Below are 24,399 nucleotides of genomic sequence, written 5' to 3'. Positions count from 1 at the left end.
CATTTGTTGCCGGATTATGAAGGGGAGGTCTGCCATCTGACACCCACCCCGCTGGTGGAAACACCCAGGTCTGCAGCTCTGCCTTCACCCTCAGCTTTCCATGAGTGTGCATTTTTCCCTGTCCTACAAAGCAAAAAAAACAGAATTGGAAGGGTTCTTTCGTGGGTCTTGCTCACCTTTGGAGCAAAAATGAGCTGCTGCTGTAGCACCAGTGCACCCAAGCCAGGATTCTCTTGTGAAAACATAATTTTCCCTCCACTGCCACCAGTTCCACCCAGCCTCCTGAAGGATGAGGCCCCATTGGAAGGAATACTCAGTGAGCTGCAAAATGAAATTACTTCTGGGCACTCTCTCATGATAAATGACAAATTCGCTTTTCAAGCTTGGGGAGAGGAATTCTCCAATAAGAGGTTGGGTTCCACCTTACATCTGGGTTTCACTGTGTCTGTATGTCTGTTCTCTGTGCCTGTTCTCTGCTGTGGTGGATTTTTATGCAGAAGAAATACCACCCTTTTAGAAAAAAAAAAATAGCTTTAAATCACTGATTAGGTGTACCTGTTTTCTGCCTAGAAGAAGTTGAAAAAAGGAGAAGTCTTATTTCCTGGTGGCTACCTAGGGATTGATAGATGAAAAGAAGAGCACCTCTGGACTGGATAACAGTATGTAGCAAGAGTGTGGCCTTCAGAAGGATACCGCAAATACTTCAAAAGGGACTCTGCTACTAAAATTTGCAGATAAGGATTTCTGCCTTCAAACTCAGATGTCCTTGTTGACAGCCTTTTCTAGCTGGCTTCCTACCAAAATTTCCAGCCATGACTCTCCTACTGCTGCAGGGAGGCAGCTGAAATCTGAACTTCTAGAGAAAAATCTCTGATCCTCTCATTAGCTCCTCAGTTTGGGACACTTAAATTAATTCCTCTTGCTACCTTCAGCAGTGGAGTAAGGTGCCACCCTCCCTCAAAGACAGTGAGGGTGCTTTAAAATAGTGCCTGGGACATTTTTCACCACCTCTCTTTCTTTGGGCTGCCCGTTATTTGACAGAGAAATTAGGAAAGTAATTCTCACCCATCAGAAGTTGCAGCTGCCTTGAAAAGAAATGTTAGTTTTTCTCAAATATGAAGGGCAAGCTCTTGGACCATAATGAGAAAGCATCATTTGCTTTAATGACACCAGGATTCCTCCAGCCTTTGAAAGTCTTGTTCCTTCTTTAGTTTGGACTGTTACATACCCAGTTTTGCACTGGCACATGGGAAGTAGACAGTATATAAATAGTTTTTAATGCTGAGGGGTTATACTGGAAAGTTCCATGTGTGTTAACATAAATTGCACTGCAAATACAAGTTCTTTACAAAAAAAAATACTCTTCTTAAAGTTCGGATAACCTTTTATCAGACTAATGGAAACATAATAAGGTGTAAAACAGCACTTACTCCAATAGTAAATTTGCCTGGGAAGATAGTAAGAAATAATTGGTAATTTTTTTCCCCCCGCTTCAAGTGCTAAAGCAAATCAGTTCTTTGTTGATCTGACTCGGGTGGATCACCGAGTCTCAGCTTAAAAACACAGCATAGGGAGTGTGCAAATGCTCTGCTAGCATGGGCAGAAGGAGTGGTATCCCTGAAGAATTCTTCACTTCATTCATGCAATTACGAATGCTGGGGGAATGCTGATTTGGATGTGAGGCCCCCAGCATAAAGCACTGGGCATTAAATGCACGAGCATTTCTTCAGAGCAGCTTAGCTGAAGTTTATCATGACCATTCAGCTATTGCCTAGCAACTTGTGAAGGCCATCAAAGAGCTCTTTGTCCATAGCTCTGGCAAAAACATTTTCTCGCAGATATCCTTATCAGTATCAGAACCAACATGAAAACTTAATAAAAACAATTTTATTGTGTCAAGAGATTAATACTTGCACGAAACTCTGGCAGTCATCAACCAGTTGGTAACACTGTTGTAAAAAGTGAGTCTAATCTTGCTTTGCAAGTTCTAGTAAAAATGCTTTTTTTTCCCCTGAATAATTTGTGGCTTTTTTATCAAAGCATAGCTTTCTTTGCCGAAATTTCATAAAAAGCATCACTCTGGAAATTAATTTTTAAATTTTTTTTCAATGCTTTAATATTTCTAACCTGTTCTTTCTCAAAAATACACATTTGGTTTTTACAACCATAAGATTCAAAACTCACCTGGTTATTTTTAAGTGCCTTGGGAACTTACCTAAATAAATAAATAGTGAGTGAGACTGAAAACTATCTTAATAAGTAGAGATGCAGTAAATAACTAAATTATTTCGGCCTTGCTGCATTGGTTCTTTACACTCAGAGGAGTAAAACTGATTTTCCTAATGATCAAGAGTGAATATAATAAAATTACAGTGAAACAGAATTGTGTTCAGCAGTCTTTCAGTGTGTTATGTTGTCATCACTGTTACCCAGTGACATTTAGTGCACACTGTTTATTTGCTAAGTAGAATGATGCCATTCTTCACCTCCTCGCAAGGGATGAGAGTGGGAGATAAAAAGCAGGTTTTTTCAGTTTACCTAAGGGATGGTTTTCCCTGATGTGTACTGAAGGAGCCTTTTTCCCCCCCCTTTTTCCATTTTTAGTGGTATTTTCTGTTTTAAGCCCCGTGGCTCTGTGCAGCATGGGACCCATTGTCTTCCCCATCCCAGCGTGCCCGCATCACCCTCGGACACTCTGCTGTCATAAAGCATCCTCTGTGCACAGATCAAGGCAGTATAATTGAGCCTGGTGTTATTGTATGTCACTGGTCTACATAATCTCAGATAATGCACTTTGGTAGCTCTTGGCAACCACTGGCTTGTTAATAGTGACCATTATACACTGGGCACCGCTGACACCCCATTGAGGCTGTGGAAAGTGTCTTTTCTGCAACTATGTGTGATATGGCAGATAACCCTCTGAGGGGCTCTGCCTGTGTTTTCACAGACTTGGAGACCCAAATTCTCAAGTTTGGGAACACCAGGAAAAGCAGCAGCTGGAAGTAGTAGTGGTCTTGTTTCTGGGGAAAAAAAAAAAAAAATTAGTTAAATGCAGTGATGTCACAACTGCCATTGTGCACCAGCACCTCTCAAAATCAAACCTCTCTCTTTAATTTGCTTAAATGAGTTGATGAAAAGTTTGAAGTAGACTGCTGGGAAACGAGTCAGCACTGATGCTCAAATGTAGATGGAGACAGAAGAACGACAGACACTCTCTAGGCAGGCAGAAAGTGAAAAAGGAGTGATGTCAGCAGCCTTTCATTTTCTGACAAGAGGTTTGGTTTAGGTCAGTACTGATGACCATTGTGCAGTTAGGGCTTTGAGGTAGCCTGGGTACAGTCTGTCAGTATCTGGATTTTTAAAGTCAGGTGTTCTTCTATCGTGCTGGCACAGGTTGGTGCAATCTCTTGAAACACATATTTGACTCTTCAGTCTGTTGATTGTCCTGCAGAGAAAAACAGTTCAAGAGTCTGGAGTTCCACCTTTCCTCTAATTAGAGAGTTGGTTTTTAAATATGGGCAGCTTTGCAAGGCACATGCTGAGGGTGTTGAGGAATCACCTCTTAGTCTGCTCTATCAGCAAACCATGTAATTATTTCTCAGGATTTTTACAAGCAGTGGGTTCAAAGTTAAAAGATTTTTTTTTCCTTGTCACATGTAAAACTGTTTAGCTTTTTGTAGGACCCTGGCAGCCATTGAACCTGTGGCATATTTTGCTGGAAGTACTTACAAAGCAAGACATGCTTGTGGTTGGATCCAGTCCACTTTTCCCTTAGTGGAGAGTTCATTCAGTGGAGGCATTACAATAAAACTTGATTGTTAATGCAAAGTGCTGCAGACACAATAGGGTCTGAGTTCCACGGTGGTGCCTGCTGGCATTTAACATGCACAGCGCTCCTTAAAAAGCAGGGAAATTATATTTAATGCTGCTGCATTGTGAAGAAAAATGACAGGCAAACAAACAAAAGAACCCAGCAAACAAACTCTGATTGGATGATTGTAATGGGTGGTGTGTATTAGGATCTGTGTGTAGAGATTCAAGTTGTGGCCATTTTACAATCAATTTTATACTGAAACAGGTTAAACAAAGCACTGGCTGACCAGCATCCTTAACACTGTGGCAGCTCAGCATTTTGGAATGCTCACGTGGTGTGTTTGGAAACCCTTTGTGTGCACTACATTTTTCTGTTCAGTACGAGGCTGAGCAGTAATCAGCTCACCACTAATTAGAAATCATTCCGTGTCCTGCACCCCATTATTATACACAAGTTATATCAGACACAAAGAATGCTCAGAGGGAAAAGTTCCTGCAATACCTTCTGTCGTGCTTTTCCCAAACATAAAATCTGAAACCAAAAACCTTCTGCTGTTTTGAAGCAGCCATTACGGAGGAAGCAAAAGCCATTTCTGTGCCTCTCACCAAAACTGGAATATGAGGGAAATTCACTGTTCTGGGAAAGGCAGGAACAGAGATGGAGGTTTATCTTGTACTTTCCTCACGTTAGTGATGTTTTGATAAACAGGTTTGTGAGCTGTGTATTAAAGTTCAGCAAAGGTTTAACCTAACTGTGCACAAGAGCTCTTCACAGATGTTTTGTTTGTTTGTGGTTGCAGGTATTCACTGTGACAGTGTGTGTGCTGAGGGACAGTGGGGTCCAAACTGCTCCTTGCCTTGTTACTGCAAAAATGGAGCATCCTGCTCTCCAGATGACGGGATCTGTGAGTGTGCACCAGGATACAGAGGCACCACTTGCCAGAGAAGTAAGGACAACATAAATACTTCAAAAATCTCTGTTTCTCCCCAGTTGCTTGGAAAACATATCATACAACATCCTAATGCTTTGCTAATTGCAGTCTGAAAGGGTAGGACACCCTCCTTGATTGGACATTTTGTCAAAACACATGAATATTCAGAAAAAAAAAAAAAGGTTACCTGAAATTAACAGATGTGTCCATCTAGTAGTGCTCTTCTTGTTATGGTACAGCTTTCCTTTTATTCATTGTCTGTCCTGTGGCACTGTTACGAACATGACTTTCCAAGACGTGTCATAGGGGATTCCATTCTAAAGCATTGATGAGTGTTAAGTTTGTAATACAGGTAAATAAAACATACTTGAGTTTCAGAAACTAAAAGCCTTCCCATTGTCCTCTAGGAACCAATAGCTTAGTTAATATTTGGGGCTTTAACACTTGTTTTGTAAGAATAGTCAGTGGGATCAGGCCCCACAATGAGCAGAGAATGTCAAATGTACCCATGGCTCCTTTTGAAAAACTTGTCTGGATAAAATACAAATTTCACAAAGAGAGATACAGATGAACTAAGGAAAATCGTGCCAGAATTAGGGAGGTAAATAATAAGTCTGCCCTCCCAAGATTTGTCACAGTTTGCCAGCGGTTCAGCTGTCTTCAGTTTGAACCTCTGAAGCTGTGAGGGAAAGGTGTTCAGGGAAGAGAAATGTGATTTGTCTGGAACTGGAGGGGAGCCCAGTTTCCAGAGTAGGTCTCCCAGAAACAGGGTCCAGGAGCAGGTGGGTTAAAGACAAGCAAAGATGCTCCTGGCTCTTCCAAAAGAAGCTTAAAAGGCAGGAGATTACCTGAAATGGTCACTGTCAGGAGAAGGAAAACCAGAGGAAGGTGAAGTTCTGTCAGTCCAGGAACGGCAACGTTTCCAGCTGAAGGCTGTGTCATGGCACTGCTAAATCCCACATCAGTGTGGCATTAGTATTCCTTGAGCATTCCTGACTGTGAGCACTAATTATTCTCACTATCTAATCTCCGAGGGCCCTGCAGTCAATCAGTGCATCCAAAGTGTAGCACTGCCATGGAAAAATGTTCCCTGGTGTTTTGGAACTGTGCCTATAACCTGGACAAGGGGCTCCCAGCCCAGTGCCCCTCTGAGGCACGGTCTGCAGGCTGGGAAGACAAAGGTCATAGGAATAATTTGGATCCTGGTCAGAAACTGCCTTTTCAGTAAACAGGAAGACCTTCTGGCACTGTTTCACTTGGAGAAGTTAATCTCTCTGGAGAGATCCTGGCCATATAACTTGTATCAAGTGTGTAATTAAAAGACTGAATCTTGAATGAAATCGAAATATTGAAAAGATTCCAAGGTAGTTTAGTCAGTGCTAATTGCAGCTGTTCAGGTATTTCTCTTGATCTCTTACCTAATATTATAATTTATCAGGAAATAAATGCCAAAAGGGATTAGATCAACAAAGAAGGAGAAGCAGCCTTTCTTCCTCCCCTTTTTTACTTTTACTTCTTGAGAACTCGTGCTTTTAGCATCACAATTAACTGCACAACTCTGTATTTCTGGTCTCAGGTTCCCTGAAAGTTAGAGTGACCCTGTACCATGTAAAAGAAAGGCTGATTGGAAAACATCTGTGCTTTTTATCCAGTGAAGTTGTGGCTATTTGAATTCCAAGCTAGAAAACACATCAGGAATCAAGGTCTAAGCTGACCTTACACATCTGGAGATGAAACTATTCTCTCTGTTACTTCAGATGTGCTTCAAAAGATGTCCTTGTTTAGCCAAAAAAATAAAAGCATGTATGCATTCCAAACATTATCCAAGTTCAGGGTGGCTTGACATGTAATGGAATGTCAACAAAGTCACGATGAAGCAGAATTACGCCAAATCCTTGAGGAGAGGGAGCAGATCTTGTTTTGGGAGTGTAAATCACTGAGCTGCACAGATAACAACGACCACCTCTGGGGCTGGAGAGCAGAGCCAGCTCCAAGCCAGGCCTGCAGGGTGGCTGGTGGCAGGAGAAGCAGCAGGGACAGCTTGTCTCCTCTCTGGTTTTCCAGTCTGCTCGCCGGGGTTCTACGGCCACCGCTGCAGCCAGACCTGCCCCCAGTGCGTGCACAGCAGTGGCCCCTGCCACCACATCACTGGCCTGTGTGACTGCCTGCCTGGATTCACAGGAGCCCTCTGCAATGAAGGTACAGCTGGCCATAGAGACCCCCCATGGGATGGTTTCCATTCCATCACTTGGGGGCTGTCAAACCAAAGATACTTTCTGTTGGTGGAGTGTTCATTTATAAATCAGCAGTCTTAGGTTGTTTCATCCTTCAGTGTGAGACTCTCTGTACTCTTAATTGTTTGTGTAGTGAATATGGATATTGTGCTCACTGTAACTTACAATACCTCACTTTACCCTTACACCTCTCTCAATCCAAATATTAGTCGTTTTCTCCTGAAATGAAGAAAATGAAATCTTGTTCTGATCACTAAGGAGTTCTAATTCTGACAATGTTTTCTCAGTATGTCCCAGTGGCAGATTTGGGAAGAACTGTGCTGGAATATGCACCTGCACCAATAATGGGACTTGTAATCCTATTGATAGATCCTGTCAGTGCTACCCTGGATGGATTGGTAGTGATTGCTCTCAGCGTAAGTACCTGGATTTTTTTCACCTTTAATTTTAGGACAAATAGTCAGGGTGCAGCTACTTAAAATACTTTTTTTTTTTTTTTGTAAAGAAACACTCTCTTAAGTCAGAAATTAGGACTTCATGGTAAAATAATGGAGAGATAAATAATCCTAAACTTCTCTGGCCAGGCCAAGAACAAAGCTGAAAATTTCTCACACATAGGTTAGTGCTCTGGCTGCACAACCATCCTTGTTCTCACTAAGCATTTGAACATTTTGTTAAGAAATTTTTCACTATGCCTTTTTTTTTAAGTGCTTGTAACTCTGTGATGGGTTTTCCTCTTTCTTCCTTTTATAAGTGTTTTCACAGATAGACATTTTTAGTGTAATTCTGCCTCACTCAGTGAGTATTGTCTTCCTGTGCTGAACTCACTGGACTCTTCATTACTGCCTAAAAAAGGAGAAGGGAAGATCCTAATTTTACTGTTTTTTTGTAAAGTTACTTTATTAAGTAGTCACTCCCCATATGCCTGCATGGGTCTATGAGATTTACTAATTAGAGGAAATAATTGTTTTAAGGAAGACTCTCACAAGAAGCATATCCAATCCCATAAGGTGCTAAAATCCACGCAGTGTGAAACACACACATGCCGAAATTTCACTCAACCCACTTTTGTGACTAAAAGAAGCTGCTGTACCATACCCTGAAATGTCAGACATTGTGCTGGGGTTTCCAGGGAAGTGCATTTTTTAATGACATGGCTCATTGGTTTATATCATTAACGGTTTGACTGGCCCAGGTTACCAGGCTCTGCACAAGTGCAGGGTAACATCTGGTCAGTTTGGGAAAAGAACCCAAAAAATAACTTTCCTGGCTAAATTCTGTGAAGTGATTAGCATGCACAGTCCACTATGATACCAAAATAAATCTTGGGCCCATTCCTGTAGAAGCCAGTGGTGACAAAGGTCCCTGTTTTTATGGTAAAATAAGTAGGTAGTTGGGAGAGTAGCAGAATAGGGGTATTTAGGAAGAGGAGGGACTTACTCACTGCATCAATATCAAGAAAATGGTGCCAGCAATATGAATGGAAGTGTTTATTGAGGCTGTGCTCAGAGACCATAACAGAGGAAGTTTATTTGCTTTGTATAAAGGCCTTTCGTTCACATGGAAAATAATGATTCCATTAATTTCTTTCAGAACCAGCGACCTTTTTTAAACTTCTAACCTTTTGCCTGTATGTGATTTACATTCCTTCCTAGCTGACCACTAATTTCAAACACAAAAAAATAACAAAAAAATAATTACAAGGCACAACTACAGTGTGAAAGTAATAAAAAAACAAACTTAGTGGGGTTTTTTTAATTCATCATAGTATAATTTTTAATGAACTGAAATTTGGGGAAAAAACGTGATACTTTGGAAAAGTACAGCTGACTTATGCATGAATGATTATGCAAATGTTTAAAGAATTCAAGAGTTTTATTGGTCTCAGGAAACCAGATCAGTACAAAACCATAAGGAGTTACTCTTTTAAATTTACACAGGAATAAAACCAAGGCTTCAGTGTCTGACCTCCTGCTTCTCTCCTACAAAATACTGACACTGTACTTCAATAACAATATTTTTAAAGTACTAAAGAATTATTTCTTTTACTACTTATTTTTAAAATACTAACTACTACTTAAAGTACTGCTTTCTTTACTAAAGGAAGAAACTCCTCAAGATGAGAATCCTACTCAACAGAAAGGGTCTATTCTTGGAGTACCCTCTTCACTTAGTGATATCTACCATGAAGAAAATTATCATTTGCTGTCTCTGAATAGTAATTAGTATTTTGGAACCACTTCACAGTTCTAGTGGCAGCACATAGCATCAGATTCATCCATCATGACATTTGCAAAGCAGCCAGTAAATTCTGTCTCATAATGAGTCTACATGATTGTGCAAAAAATAATCTCCATTCTGTGGATAATTACTTGGCGTTTAGAAATATTATATTGATTATTGGATAATTACTTGGTGTTTAAAAATATTTTATTGATTATTGGACCCACGGAAGCAACTGAGTTAACCAGGTTAAGGTACAAACCTGATTATCTTCACCACGTTTAGGGAAATACATGAAATTTAACAGTGGAAGCACAAGAAGCAGGCTCAGTATAGGATCTAAAGCTTTAGGCTATATAGGAGTTTCCACCTTCTCTGTTTTCCTTCACTTTTTGAAGTTTAAAAGCTGTATCACCTTGACTGTTTGCAGAGTAAAAAATAAGTGAAGAAAGGAAACCTAATGGCTTTCTCTGTGAGAAAGGTTCTGTGAATGCCCTATTTACTGAGTACTGAGTATGCATTCTTCACCCATTTAATATTTTTAAGCACTTTTTACCTGGAGTAAAATGATTCCTTAGCTGAAATAAATGAATAAATCTATGGCTGTTTGCTCAGAACAGAGCAACCCAAAACATGAACTCGGGAGAAAAACAGCGAACAGCAAACAAAGCAGTGCTGGTGTGTGAATGGAAGCAGCTCTATTCATGTGCATCAAGGAACCTTTGTCATCTGAGGTTAATTAATTGCTCTGGGTTGTTGCAGCTTGCCCACCTTCCCACTGGGGACCAAACTGCATCCACACGTGCAACTGCCACAATGGAGCTTTCTGCAGTGCCTACGATGGGGAGTGCAAGTGCACCCCGGGCTGGACTGGCCTTTACTGCACACAGAGTAAGTGAATTTTGTGCTCGTCCTTAGTCTGAACTTCAGTGACACAGTTATCCTCCAGAACAGCTTGAACCTGGAATTCAAATGCTGATACAGAAGATGTTTTTATTTAGAACCTTGAAAGAGTATTTCACTAGACTGTAACATAATTTCTTCTGGAATTTTTTTCATGTAATAATACATTAATACTGTTTGGGTTTCTTTCTTCTAAGAGGTTTTTGTTAAAGTAAAATAGCTGTGCAGTGACTGGGTGTAGATATGTGTCATTCATTACATGCAGGCTAAGAGTTCATACAAAGTTTGAGAAATAAACATTTGTTAGAAATAAATATGGGTAAAGCTGACTTCTTATCTTTTTTGTATTACACTTTTGGTTTGGTTTACCTTCAATTCAGGTTGCCATCACTGACTGTGATCCTGGCCACAACCCCTGCATGTAACCTCAAGAAAAATTGGACTGCTGACTGTGTTTTGCATTCAGTGTTCAAATACATGTTTTTTCATAAAATCAGAACTTTGCTGTTTCAAATGAGTAATGTCATAGTGGCAGGAAATAACAGATACATTACAGGACCATATGGATGCAGTTCTGGGAGACATTCACTATGCTGGTTCAGCTGTCAGCTATCAGGGGTTTTTTGCTTCCTGCTGGTGAATAATGATCTCTTTGCAGTGGTGTGTCTTCTTCATACTGAAATGGTTTCTTTGTGAGTAGCTCAGGTACAATATGTTGCTGTTTTGGCTTTTTTAATGCTTCAGTACAAACCACGAAGGAAATACAGCCAGAGAGTCACTGACTGATGGGCAGACTCCCAAAGTGCCCTCAAATCTCTTCGGAAGCCCATTTCTTCAAGGAGCTGTCTTTTCAGAACCTCTGCTGCCAGCACCATTTCCCAGATTCATTTTTGCCTGATGTGTGTTTTAAACCACTCCACACGAGGCAAGTCTTGCCTCGCTGCCTTGCGCTGACAGAACTCTCCGTTTCAGGAGCTGCAGGAGCAGCCCTCAGCAGAATGTTTGCCTTCCACTCCCAGAGCAGCTGCTTCACCCCTCTCCCCCCTCCCTCTGCTTGTGTTGCAGGGTGTCCACTGGGCTTTTTTGGGAAGGACTGTGCCTTGATCTGCCAGTGCCAGAACGGAGCCGACTGCGACCACATCAGCGGGCAGTGCACGTGCCGGACGGGCTTCATGGGGCGGCACTGCGAGCACAGTGAGCACACCCCTCCCTCCCTCTGCCTTGGGACACAGCCTCTGGCCTCCAGGGCCTCTTCTGATGGGCACAGAGCTGGCCACAGGCTTTTCCAGACTGTTTAAAACCCCACAGAATTAAGCTGTCACAATTGAGGTTTCTGTTCCTTTGCACTGCGTTTTGGTCGCTTTGGGCGTAGCGCTAAAGGAACACCCAGCTTACTCCGTTGTGTAAAAGCAACAAAATGAATCCAAGGAATTGTCATTAGAATCCTGTGAAAGTAATGAAATGTATCCATTAGTACAAACCACAGTGACAGCTAAGAGATGGAAAACTGGAGGCAAGAACTAACGCATCAGTGCTGGTGGATGAAATTAACCTTCGCAGTGTGGTTTTAAGGCGCAGCTGGTTTGTAAAAGCGTCGCAGGTGGCATTTTGTTTTCATGTTTTCACACACACGTATGGTTCTCTCCTCAGGAAGATCAGAGATAACACCACTGACATCACTGGTGGTGTAATGTTTTGCAACCTTAAAAGAATAATCAGGCTCATGAGCACAGGACTGTTTGTCCAACCTTTGCTGACTTTACAGGGCTCTCCTTCCAAATTTGTGCATTCAAATGACATCTGTGTTTCTCCTCAGAACATCACTGATGTTCAGGAAAAGATAACTTTTTAAGATAGTCTCTTGATGTCAAAACATCACTTTGAATAATTTGGCAAATCTAACTCTGTTACGGATTTTGTATTTTATCCTACAAGTTGATGATAATGATTTAGCAATTCTAAGCTACATGTTTTGGTATTCATTCTAATTCAGATCTTGAAATGCAAAAATAGATTGCGACATGATGGGTTTTGGCCACCCATTTACCTCAGTATTTATAATCTTGTTTTATTGAGTGTAATCAAGAGAAGGAGGAGGTACATAAACATGAATTTTTTTACTTGAGTTGACATTTGTTAAGACTGCAAGACTCTTCTCTGGCACACTTTGTTTTACTTTATTTTTTAAATTTTTCCAAATTAGGAATGCATGAAAGATGAGTTAGATTCTTTTAAAAAGACAAAAGGAAGTAAATATAGGTGCAGAACTCTCAAGAAATTTCAGAAAAAATGAAGAAACACTACACTTGCTAAAACCATCAGAATGACTGTAATGTGCCAGGCCACGCAGTACCAAGAGGTGGCAGGATAAAAGAAATCATTTTTATCAGTGTAGGGTAATTCTCTACAAGGACACCTACATAACATGGGAGACACTTTGATCAGTAATTAAGTATTACGTTCAAGTAATTCATAATTAAGTACAACTTCCCCAGTCACCTTATTCTCCATAATTTAGCATTTTTCTCCTGTCGCTAGTTTCTCAGTGTATACATTGCAGTATCAGAGCATGCAATGGGCAGCAGTTGTATTTCTCTGTAAATGTGTGGTGCATTTTAGACTCACTGTTAGGGCCCTTTCCTTTTGCTGTTTTGCCCCAGCACACCTGTCACACCACAGGACACCATCCAGGTGTCTGGTTCCACCTGGATGATAATGAGATTTTTCAGGCACTGGGATCTGAGTCTTCTGGCTCTTTACTCACACCTTACCCATTTCTTCACTGCCTTCTAATTTCTAAAAATTTATCTTTTTTTGCCTTTTTTTTTTTTGCCCCCTTGATTCCTCGCTGCACTGCCTTGGTGGCATTGCAGGTGAAGCATGAATACACATCTGAGCACAATTTCTCTCCCTCCTGCACACCGAGGAGGAAGGATGCTCCTCTTAGGAGCATCTCCAGGAGAGATCTGATGCTGATGACACATTGCCACCTGCTGCCCAGGGACAGGAACGTGTGGGGTTGGGCTCCCGTGGTGCTGCAGACCTGGAACTCCAAACTTCAATGAGATTTTTTCTTGCTTTTTGTCCTGTGCAGAGTGTCCCCAGGGCACATACGGGTATGGATGCCGTCAGATCTGTGACTGCCTGAACAACTCCACCTGTGACCACATCACAGGGACCTGCTACTGCAGCCCAGGCTGGAAAGGGGCCAGGTGTGATCAAGGTAAAGCCGAGACATAATCAAATTTTATTGTCACCTTTTCACACAGAAACTGGCTTCACCTATTGAACGCCATCTCTGTGTCATTCATTAAATAAATCTGACAGGTGGGGTGGTTTTTTACGTAGCCCATTCTGTTAATTCACGTAAGTTTTTGAGGCTTTAAATTAGATTAGTGATAATTAACCAGAGCAAAGTAAGTGGAGTTTAGATTTGCATGAAATTACAGGGCAGTGCTGCTCAAAGGTGCTGATGGAGCATGGGCTTTACCAGCCCTGTTCCTTTGCCCAGAAAATGTTCTTACTTTCTCAAATTCATGAAAACATCTCTTTTCTGTGAACATTCTGAGTGGTTTTCCTTTCTGTGAAGATTCTAAGTGTTCTTCCTTAAATTTAGGATTGATTCTTGACAGAGTTCTGTTCTATCCTTACTAAATACAGTCATATTTTGAAGTGAAATTTTGTCTCCTGCTCCTGACACGTGACCCCCCCTGGGTTTATGCCATTTATTTCCATTTTCTTCTTCTATTCCAGCTGGTGTGATTATAGTGGGGAACCTGAACAGCCTGAGCCGTACCAGCACTGCCCTCCCTGCTGACTCCTACCAGATAGGAGCCATAGCTGGCATCATCATTCTCGTCCTGGTTGTGCTCTTCCTGCTGGTGCTGTTCATCATTTACAGGCAGAAGCAGAAAGGGAAGGAGACACACATGCCCACCGTGACCTACACCCCTGCTATGAGGGTCATCAATGCAGATTACACCATTTCAGGTATGTCATGTTTAGAATACTTGGGTTTTTTTGGCTTTTTTTTCCCCTCCATCTCTTGTCTTTGTGCTCAGATCTGCCCCTAACAGGGCTTGAATTCACATATTTCTGCTCTTTGATACCATGAAGGTGGCACACCCTGGCAAAATTCTAAAGAAAATTGACCATTAATTCTAAAGAAAAGTGACCATTTACTTTGCCTTCCTGTGCAACATTTCACACCCTGAAAATTTTTTTCTGCATTAAATATGGACATTTCCGTCCTCTGTGCCTGCTTTTATATACAGCTGGAATGTGGGAAAATCTGATTTCTACAAGGGACTTCAAATTCAATGCCAACAGCTTGAATAGAGGAAGAGTTTAGCAAATCAGGATTTCCTGCTATCTGTAGCAAGATTCTGCAGAGAAACAGACAGAAAAAGGTTTGAAACTGACTAAGGGAAGGAGCAATGGAACAAACGAGTTCTTGGCCTACTATAGTGCCTGTGAGTTGGGATTCAATGGGTACATGAAACCTGGGACAATTGTGCCTTCTGAACACCACTGTCAAGGAAAGCAGCAGCTGAAGAAGGCAGCAGGAAGACTTGTCAGAGTCAAGGAAAAGCAAATCAGCAAAGGTCCTGGTGTTCTTGGAGCACCAGAAAATGTTGATGCAGACCTGATGGTACAAGTGACTGCAATGATGGCTAGAAAGGAAAAACAGAGCAAGGGACCACAGCTCTGAGAGAGGAGTTAAGTTAGCAGGTTACACTTGTGAATGCTCCTTGCTAAAAGTGAAGACATGACTTGTCACTCACTGCCCTGCATCTCTCATTTCCTGGAATGAATAAAAAATACTTAGTTTTGTGTTTGTTGGGTTGTTTTTTTTTTTTTAGGGATCCCTAGGTCAGATTTGGAAATCAGTGCAGCTCTGCCAAAAACGTGTCTTAAGAAAGGAATTCCATATTTTTGTTGATTTTCCTTTCTTTTTCTTTCCAGAAACCATCCCTCATACCAATGGTGGAAATGTCAACAGCCGCTATTTCTCTAACCCCAGTTACCACACTCTGACCCAGTGCTCCAGCCCACCCCATGTCACCAACATGGAGAGACTGACCTTGGCAAAGGTAAAGCAAGGAAAACATGGAAACTGCTGGCAGTCTTTAGTTTATTTTACACTGTTCCCTCATCTCTCCTGCCTGGCTTATTTTTGCTCTTCCTGATTACCACCTGGAAATTCAGCATCTTCCCTGCAATTTCAGTTTTATTGCCGCTCTTTCTTTGGAATAGGCAAAAACCAGCCAGCTGTTTGTGAACCTGAAAAATATGGAGCCTGGAAAACGAAGTGCTGTCATGGACTACACAGGAACACTGCCAGCAGACTGGAAACACGGTGGCTACCTCAATGAGCTTGGTAAAAATAAAATTAAAAAAAAAAAAAAGGAGGAGGAGGAGAATGAGAATGTTATTCACTGTATGTGGGATGCATCCCTTAAGGCAGGAAGAGATTAAAAAGTGACCCCTTGTGAGGAATGATGTGGAACAGTTTTTGATGCCCAGTGCAGACATGGCGTGTAAAATATCTCATTTTTATTAAAAGATTTGCTTATTCACTAGTTTCATTGACAAATGGGGTTTTTATAGTAAGGATCTGCTTGGACAAAATTACAAATTCCTATTAAATAAAGGGAAGATTGCACATATTCTTTTTTTTTTTTTAATCACCACAAGATGCAATGATTTAAAAAGTATTTTTTCATTACCTGAGCCACTTCAGGTGTAAATAGTAGATCTTTCCAGCTAAGCCTCCTGTTTGCTAAAAGAGAATTTTCTTTAAGAAGAGAAATTCCCAAGAAACGGTGAGAGAGTTGCTGCATCCTGCTTTTCACCCTTTTCCACTCTCATGCATTTCAAAAATGCTGGACTGCACTGCCCAGTGAAAGCCTTAAAAAGGGCTTTCAGTGGCAGTATAATTTAAAAAAATTAATTTCCTTCATTTCTGGTGTTTACATATATCAGACCTTGGGATTCAGAACAAACGTTTGCAGCACTGTTTGTTTTTTTTCACTGCTCTTCCCCAACCTTGGTTAAACCACAGTTCAGGCTCAGATCTGTTGTGTTTGGTTTGGGATTTGGTGTTTTTTTGGTTTGTTGGTTTTTGGTTGTTTTTTTTTTTTCAGGAAAGGATTTCAGTCATAATGCTCAACATTCAGCTTTGTATTTTCTTAGAGCATTTGAACTTGCACTAAATGCTCCCAAGTGACCCTTGCTGTGGTTAACCCAAGGCAGGAGATCGTGAGCAACAGGGAGGTTCCAGAGGAGTGGATGAATGCTGATATTGTGTCTGTTTGCTAGAAAATAAAATGGAATTACTTGGGTAACTCAAGGCTGGTGACCTGGGCATTAAACTTGTGTAAACAACAGCACAGGTGACATGACATCTAGTAAATAAAGATGGGGTAGGAATAAAACTAATTATGTTTAGGCCTCCTTAAAATAATACCACTTAACTCTTGAAAACTACTCGTTTTGTTTAGATGGTGCATGGATAAAACCATTTTAGGCTTTTATAATGCTTCTAGCATAGTACCACAATACAGCCTAATTAAAAATGAGCTCTCCACAGTATCAATGAAAGCTGTTTGAATAGATCAGTAACCAGGAAAGTGCCAGGTCTCTGAAGACAGCTGTTGTGCTCAGCTGTTTACTTTAATTGAGGGAAATCAGAGAGTAACAGGTAATTGCAGAGCTGTAGATTCAGGTGCAAGGTGTTCAGGCCACTGGGGCTGGAACAGGCTGATTTGGGAGTGATTAAATTTGGAAGCAGAGGAATGAGAATTGGAGCAAGATGAGTAACTGGTGTTATGTGAGGTCAAACTTCAGATAAATTCAGATAATTTAATGGTCCCTTATGACCTACCTCCCCTGTTCCTGTTGGAAAATGTGGAAGCAAATAGTACAAGTGCTTCTGTACCCCCATCCTGGGCAGTTCCACAGCCCTTATGAGAGAATTATTCAGCTAGGGCAGAAATGAGTCCCAAGGCAATTCTTAAACATTTACAAGCTGTTGTCTAATCACTTTTGTTTTCTTTGATTTTAAAACTACTCTGTTCTTTTTGGTATCATTTTCTCCTCAGGTGCATTTGGACTTGATAGGGGATATGTGGGGAAGTCCCTGAAAGGTGAGGTTGTTTTCTGATGTATTTAGATGGAACTACATAGACATGCCTTTTATTCTTCCAAATTACCTTTGGTTTATAGGTGAAGAAAATATTAAAATATCATTCTAGAACTAAATTTTTCCTCGACACTGAATCAATGCATGATTGGTTTGTTTGCTGATGTGGGTTTTTTATCTTTTTTGAAGGGAGGTTGTTGGATTATTTTTTTTTTTAACCAACAAAACGACAAACCAAGCCATTTTAAGTCCCCTGTGTGTCACACAGATCAAATGGTTTTTGTCATTCTTAAGTCAGAACACAGCTCAATTCTAGACTGCAGAACACATGCTGCCTCTGCTGAAAGGCTTTAAAAGGCAATTCCAGCTGCAGCTGGTCCTGGTCTGCATGACCACAAACCTTCACCACATCCACTGCAGGCCCCTGGAAAGGATATCAAAATACAGACAGGAGTGAAAAGCTTCCGAAATTCAGGGTAGTGATCTGGTATCTTGATCTTCTGAATTATCCACTTTTCTCACAAGACTTTACATTGTACCACCCTGCTGGCATTTGGCACTTAGGAATGTGGTTAAGTGATGGATTTGGCAGAGCTGCAGAAATGGCTGGACTCAATGATTTGAAAGATTTTTTATTACCTAAACAATTCTACACTTCTGTGATTACAGAAAGCCCAGTTCAAATTAGTCACAAAATCATGAGCACCCATCCACTGACAGGTCCACCAGGTCAGTCTCATGTTGGATATGGAGTCAGGAATGAGCTAAGAAGTCTCATGTTAAATAACATAACACAAAGCAACACAAACACCACAAAATTGCTTCCCAGCACAAGCAAATACATCTCTGAAACCAGTTATTCATCCTTCAGTCTAATCCTGACATCACAAGCCACCTGATGTTTCCTTGCCAGTTTTCCTGTATGTGCTTTACAGAAACTTAGAAGAAGCTGGTTATTCTTTTTGTGTACTCAGATACCCAAACTTTGCACCACCCAAGCCATCCCTATAAATAAATCATGAATATTCACCCAGACATTGCTCTTGGGAACAGTCTCAGATTTTAAGTGTCCTGAGTTCAGCACCTGGAGGGGCAGGAACTGTTCTGAAGTGCTTGTTAAGAACTGATTCTTCAGCTTATCTCTGTATAATGCCAGGCACTATTTTAACCAGAATTGAAGATGCTCGGATTTTGCAACAGTAATTTGCTGGTGGCAAAATGAAGTCCATTAAAGAGCATAGCAGCTGAGAAGTTTTCATTGATTGTTGCAAATGATTTTGAGGCGTTACAACTGGTTTCCATTTAAATATTCACTGCTGAGTGACTTTTTAGAACTCAGCATGAAACAAAAACCCTCTTTTTTTTTGGTAGCCATGTCCATGGCACACAGCATGCCCGAGACAGTAACATGTTTTTTCTCTTTGTAGACCTGGTGAAGAACTCGGAGTACAACCTAAGTAACTGCTCACTGAGCAGCTCTGAGAACCCCTATGCTACTATCAAAGACCCACCAGCTCTGGTGCCAAAGAGTTCAGAATGTGGCTACGTGGAGATGAAGTCCCCGGCACGCCGCGACTCCCCCTACGCCGAGATCGCCGGCTCTGCCACAGCCAGCAGGAACGTCTATGAAGTTGGTAGGTACAAAATCCACCCCCGGATGCTGGGGGTCAGGAGCAAAGAGCACAAAGGGCTTTTTTAATCTTCGATTCAGTTTCATCGAAACGCGTGAAAACCACTGGGAGAACAAAACTACGCGTTCAGATTCCGTGTTCTGCCCAAAAGCTGTAAAAAAGTGGTTTTACTTATTTGGTGTAATTCACACAAACAGGGTGTGAAGTACCTTCAGCTCTGTTCTGTCACCTGCAGGTGCCTCTGAATTACTCTGGTGTGAAAGCTTTCCTTTAACCAACAGCGTAAGTTCAGCATTTGATTGCAATGTAGTTCAGCTCTAGGTTAGACTGAAGAATTATCCATGGGAGCGTTGAAGTTCTGTTTCCTTCTCTTGATCAGAATAAAATAGCATCTTCACCCACAGACACAGTATTCCACTAATATGGGCCCTACCTAGTTGCTATATTTCTCTAATTACAGAGAACTTTGGGGTCCTGTGGAGTGGTAGCTATCCTGATCATCTCTGGGCTGTAATAAATTTTGTCCTGTGTCACAGGATGTATTTTCCTTTTCTGCATGCAATTAGAGATCACTGAAATCCATCAACATACCCATTCTGCTTTTAAGGACTGTTACAAAGTTCTTGATTGAAACCTTCAAATTCAGGTTGTTGTTTGGTTTGGGTTTTTTTTAATTTGCTGAAATTAAAAGCACATAAAGAAGAGATGCTGTCTTGTTTCTGTCAGTAAACTCATGGCAGCGCCCTGCTGCAAGCGTGAGGCAAAAACACCAACCTGTGCTTCTACAGCTGCATTTCAGGACTCAGCACGATGAGGAACCTTCCTGCTGAAGCATAAACTGAAATAAAATATCAGTGTTTTGCCCGGGGTTGAGTGCATGCTCTCTCTCCTCACAGAGCCCACGGTGAGCATTGTCCAGGGCGCGTTCGGCGGCGGGCGCCTCGGCCAGGATCCCTACGACCTGCCAAAAAACAGCCACATTCCCTGCCACTACGACCTGCTCCCCGTCAGAGAGAGCCCCACGCCCTCCACAGAGGGGGTCAGCAGCAAATGACCCCGCAAGGAGCCGATTCCTGCAGCCCTGGGACTCTCTCAAGGGGCAGAGTGGCACGGTCGTGCTCCTTCCTCTCTCGTTTACCATCGCTCTCGGCTCCTGATCTGTCCTGCAGATAATTGCTGTACCTTTAGCAGAATCTCAGCGCGAGGTCTGTATTGTGTATACAAGTGACAGATGGACAAATGCCACACTCTGGGGATCCTGATTCTTCTTCTTTTTTCTCTTTTTCACGGCAGTAAATTTTATAGAAACAGGTATGCAGCACATTTATACTGTAGTATACTGGCTTAAAAAAAAAATAGTAGTTTGCAGATTAGTATTGATAACATCACATTTTAGCAACTTCAAATATAGGCTTCATGTCTGTCATGTTCCAGAGTAGTAATACTCCCAGGACAGTGCAATTTACCAAATACCACTTTGTACAGGTGATCTGATTCACCAGTTACTCACTAGTAGAAGGAAAACTGCCTTGCCAAACTTTACCTTCCATTCTTATATTTAGTCAAGACATATTACAAGAAACAAGATCTGATGGGGATAAGGAAAGCACAGTGTTGCAGTTGTTTGGGAAATCCACCATCAGGCTTTGCTGTCCATTGCAGGTGGTGGATGTATCTTGGCTTGAATAGTTCTGGAGATAAAACGATTGCATACATCAATATTTACATGATGCTTCAAGATCTCTTAGCACTCTAGACCCAGCACCAGTCTTCAACAAGTATTTTGCCACAGTTCAGCTTCATGCGTGCAGTTCTGACCACTGTTTCTGCCACACACGAACTAATAATCCAAAACATATCAGTTATTACTTCAAAAAATATGTAAATTGAATCAGTTTATTTTTGTCACCACGGACTGATTACATAAGGAGTGGACAAAGGTGATGACTTCTGTAAATCTTAACTGTAAGGAAGGGTTTACATTTTATAAAAAGGTAGTAATACTTACTGTAATATAGGATAAAGATAGTCAAGTGTTCTGACTTTTTTTTTTCTTCAAAATAACTAAGCAAACTCTGTGCATACTTGCTAAAAAGGCACCTTTTCTTTTTTTATAGTTGATGTAGGGAAACACATGCTTAAGCTGGTCTTTTGCATTGCTAATAATGTGACACATGTACCCCCCTCACTTCCATTAACTTCTCTCTCCATTTTTACGCTGTGTGTCTGTGTTTTTAGTGAGCTAGCTTGTAACTGAAAAAAAATATTCTAGTGTGTGTGTGTCCATTTCTTATGCATTTTTGCCAACTGGCCTTTTGTTTGTCCGGTTCAAGGGACCTCTGGGCAGGGCAAGAGGATCAAAGTAAGAATTCACAGTGATGTCAATCAGGGCTGATTAAAAAATACCCACCAGTTCAGACTGATTCATTCATTTGGGGGAAGAAAATCAAGGTGTTTTTTGTTGAGAATGACAACAGGAACTCAGAAACAAAGTAAAAACCAGTTCCTCCTTGAAGTTTAGCTTCTTCTGCTGATCATGTGGATGGAGATCATCTTCCCAAAACAGCCCCTTTTCCCATAAAAGGCTTTCAGTCCTTCCAAAATAATCTATTATGAGCTGCACAATTCGGTGGAAATTAAATTCAGCAAGGGATCCGTCCATTGGACAGAATTTTCCCCAAACACATCAACCTGAAGATTACATGGTTGTTGTAGATGAGATATCCTCTCCCAGAGAAAAGATATTTTTAGGAAGCTAAGAGTGAGGTGCCAGCATTTAATGTGACCTGGCAGTGCCTCTGCTGCACTGAGGGCTGCTGTGTCACTGATGGATGGGGAGAAGGATCCTGGCTGTTCTGCAGTTCCCTGGGCATTTCTGGTACATCCTTGGAATAAAGATTTCCATTACCTTTGGATTTGGAAAGTACAGATATTAGCTAGGAGATTTCTAAGGCTCCTTGCCATTTAATCCCTGTCTAAAATGAAGTATTGATTGGCTTTCTATGCATCTAGATAAAATGTAGAGCTACTGGTATATACTTTCTTTTTTGTATTGTGTGAAACAGACTTTAAAATAAAACCTTTCTTCTCTAAAGCCATGAATAGAAAATACTGCATTTAGCAACTGGGAGTTCACAGAAACTTCTTGCTCTTTTTGAAGACCACTAGGTAAACTATCTTCATCATATAAACAATTCTTTTCACACGGAAAAGGGAAGAGCTGAATAAATGTTGGGAGGTTTTTTTAAATTTCCAACACGTCGCATATCCTCAAGTAAAATACTCAGTCAAATATTAATGAAAGTAGATGAGTTTACTGCGATTTTGCTCATTGTGTGTGTTCTAAATGTGCACATGACTGAGGTCTGCCTTCCTGCATGTGGGTGCAACTCCTGCCGTGTTGCCAGCAGCAGCAGCAGCAGCAATGTCTGCATAAACCAGCAGATGGCTGGTGAATTTACTTCAGAGGATGATGCCTGGTGAGGTGCTCAGAACACTGATTTCCTGGAGTGCTCTCTGCTCTCAGCTCCAGAGGCCCCCAGCAGAAATCCTGGTGAAAATCCAGACAGCTCTCATGTAGATCCCCCTGAGGTCCTCACACAATGCAGACATTTCTGGAGGTGCATTCTGTAGGGTGGAGGGGGCTGAAGGGCCCAGGGGATGGAGCAGTTCTAGGCAGCACTCAGAGAAGTGGCTTCACTTCACCGCAGACAGGAATGGAGAGGGATGCCTTGCCTCTCTGTATGTTCACGTTTCAGTAGGGACAAAATGTAGCATTGAAAATGGAGGTAGCTCTCCCCTAGCAACGTGCCACCATTTCAATAAAAAGCTACACCAAGTCAATAGCTGTCTTTAAAGTAGTGAGTATAAACTTTAGGATTTAAATACTGTAGGCATTATTAATTCAGGCCACTTAGAAGCATAACAAACCCCACAGCTTTCTGCTATGTCCAAGATTTTAATCACAACACACTGTTACACATAAAATCTGTCCTTATCTTGATCTACCCAGAGAACTTCCATTAACTTTAATTGGAGATGCACCTGCAGATTACAGGAAGGAAGATTTCATTGTGCTCACACTTTCTGCTGAGACAATCTGCACGTTCATACTGAAGTGAAGTTAGGATAAAAGCAAGGAATGTGTTACTATAAATATCTTGGATTTTCAAGTAAACTAACAGCAATTTTTTATCCAATATGTGTCCAAATAGTAATTCTTACACCGAAGCTCCAAAGTCCAGACTGAACATCACAGAGCTAGTTTTGACAAAAAATGCTTTATATGAAAGATTGTATATACAGTATCTGAAATTACTGAAATGAGTGTATGTTTATCAATTACTATAGAGAAAATCTTGTTATTTGATACACTCATGCTAGTGCTAGAGCACTGAACATAACTTTGCTGTTTTTTAGCCCACAACACTTCACTTTGATATGATTGAACTGTATTATATTTTTAAAGAAAACCTATCAAGTATGCCTGGCTTTCTTTTTTCTTAGTTGTAACAAAAAAAGTGTTTTGTTGTGAAAACATATATATTTTTTCCAAAGATGACTGATGTTCATCATTCTCCCTTTCACTACCATATATTTCACTTCACTTCACATCCCTGTAGGTTAATACAATAAAGTTTCTAATGAAACTGAGAAGTGCTTTGATTTATTTTTTTTACTTTGTTTTTCATTTGCCTACAGGAGATCCTGAAATAGCACAGGCAGTGTATGAAATGTCATTTTTGCTCTCATGGTTTAATCCCAGCTGGCAGCTGGGTACCATGTGGGTACCAGGGAGAAACAGAGGAAACAAAACTCCGTGGATTGAAATAAGAACAGTTTAATAACTGGAAGAAAATAAAGTAAATTACCAGTACTGATTGTAATACAAACCCAGAAAAATTCATCATAGATATCGAATGTTTCAGATTTAAAAAGCTACAATCCAGTATTGTAAAAGTATAGTTTTACTTTCCAGGCTTTTCTGTGCAAATCTGAGAAACTCAGCATTCCTTCAATGCAGTTGAAAGGGGGCTTAATCCTAAATAATTGACTTGTTTTACATTCAAATGTATCTTATTAACATCTTATTAACAAAAAGTAACAAAGACTGATCCTGATTAACTACATAGGGTAAATGATCATTGGTTATAAATTAGCATTCTCCATAAAGAGTCTAAATTATTCCACATAAGGAAAAAAAGGTTGGGACATTTCACAGAATCACAGAATCAATCAGGTTGGGAAAGACCCTGGAGATCATCAAGTCCCAAGCTGCGACCTAACACCACCTTATCAACCAAATCATCCTTATCCCAAACTGAGGGCCCAGAGCTGGACACAGCACTCAGGGTGTGCCCTCAGCAGTACCAGTGCAGGGGCAGAATGCCCTCCCTGCTCCTGCTGGCCACACCATTCCTGACCCAGGCCAGGAGCCATTGGCTTTCTTGGCCCCCTGGGCACTCTGCTGGCTCATGTGCAGCCTGCTGTCCCTCAGTGCCCCCAGGTCCCTTTCTGCC

The 24,399-nt window shown here is 41.1% G+C and overlaps 1 protein-coding gene across 1 annotated transcript in view; it reads left to right on the top strand.

Moving 5' to 3' along the window:
* The window catches only part of MEGF10 (multiple EGF like domains 10), an 86,040-nt gene extending 62,504 nt beyond the window's left edge, over window positions 1-23,536 (top strand). The window contains exons 14-25 of the mRNA XM_066569368.1: window positions 4,614-4,760; window positions 6,810-6,944; window positions 7,267-7,395; window positions 9,965-10,093; window positions 11,171-11,299; window positions 13,200-13,328; window positions 13,859-14,095; window positions 15,071-15,198; window positions 15,362-15,485; window positions 17,209-17,253; window positions 18,677-18,883; window positions 19,777-23,536. Coding sequence (XP_066425465.1) covers window positions 4,614-4,760; window positions 6,810-6,944; window positions 7,267-7,395; window positions 9,965-10,093; window positions 11,171-11,299; window positions 13,200-13,328; window positions 13,859-14,095; window positions 15,071-15,198; window positions 15,362-15,485; window positions 17,209-17,253; window positions 18,677-18,883; window positions 19,777-19,934 — 1,697 coding nt within the window. The 3' untranslated portion in view covers window positions 19,935-23,536. The remainder of the gene's footprint in view (window positions 1-4,613; window positions 4,761-6,809; window positions 6,945-7,266; window positions 7,396-9,964; window positions 10,094-11,170; window positions 11,300-13,199; window positions 13,329-13,858; window positions 14,096-15,070; window positions 15,199-15,361; window positions 15,486-17,208; window positions 17,254-18,676; window positions 18,884-19,776) is intronic.
* The last annotated feature ends 863 nt before the right edge of the window (window positions 23,537-24,399 follow it).

This window comes from Molothrus aeneus, chromosome Z (genome assembly GCF_037042795.1).
Source record: "Molothrus aeneus isolate 106 chromosome Z, BPBGC_Maene_1.0, whole genome shotgun sequence".
Taxonomy (NCBI): domain Eukaryota; kingdom Metazoa; phylum Chordata; class Aves; order Passeriformes; family Icteridae; genus Molothrus; species Molothrus aeneus.
Note: the sequence above shows the minus strand (reverse complement) of the source record. Positions and strands in the feature narration are given on the sequence as shown.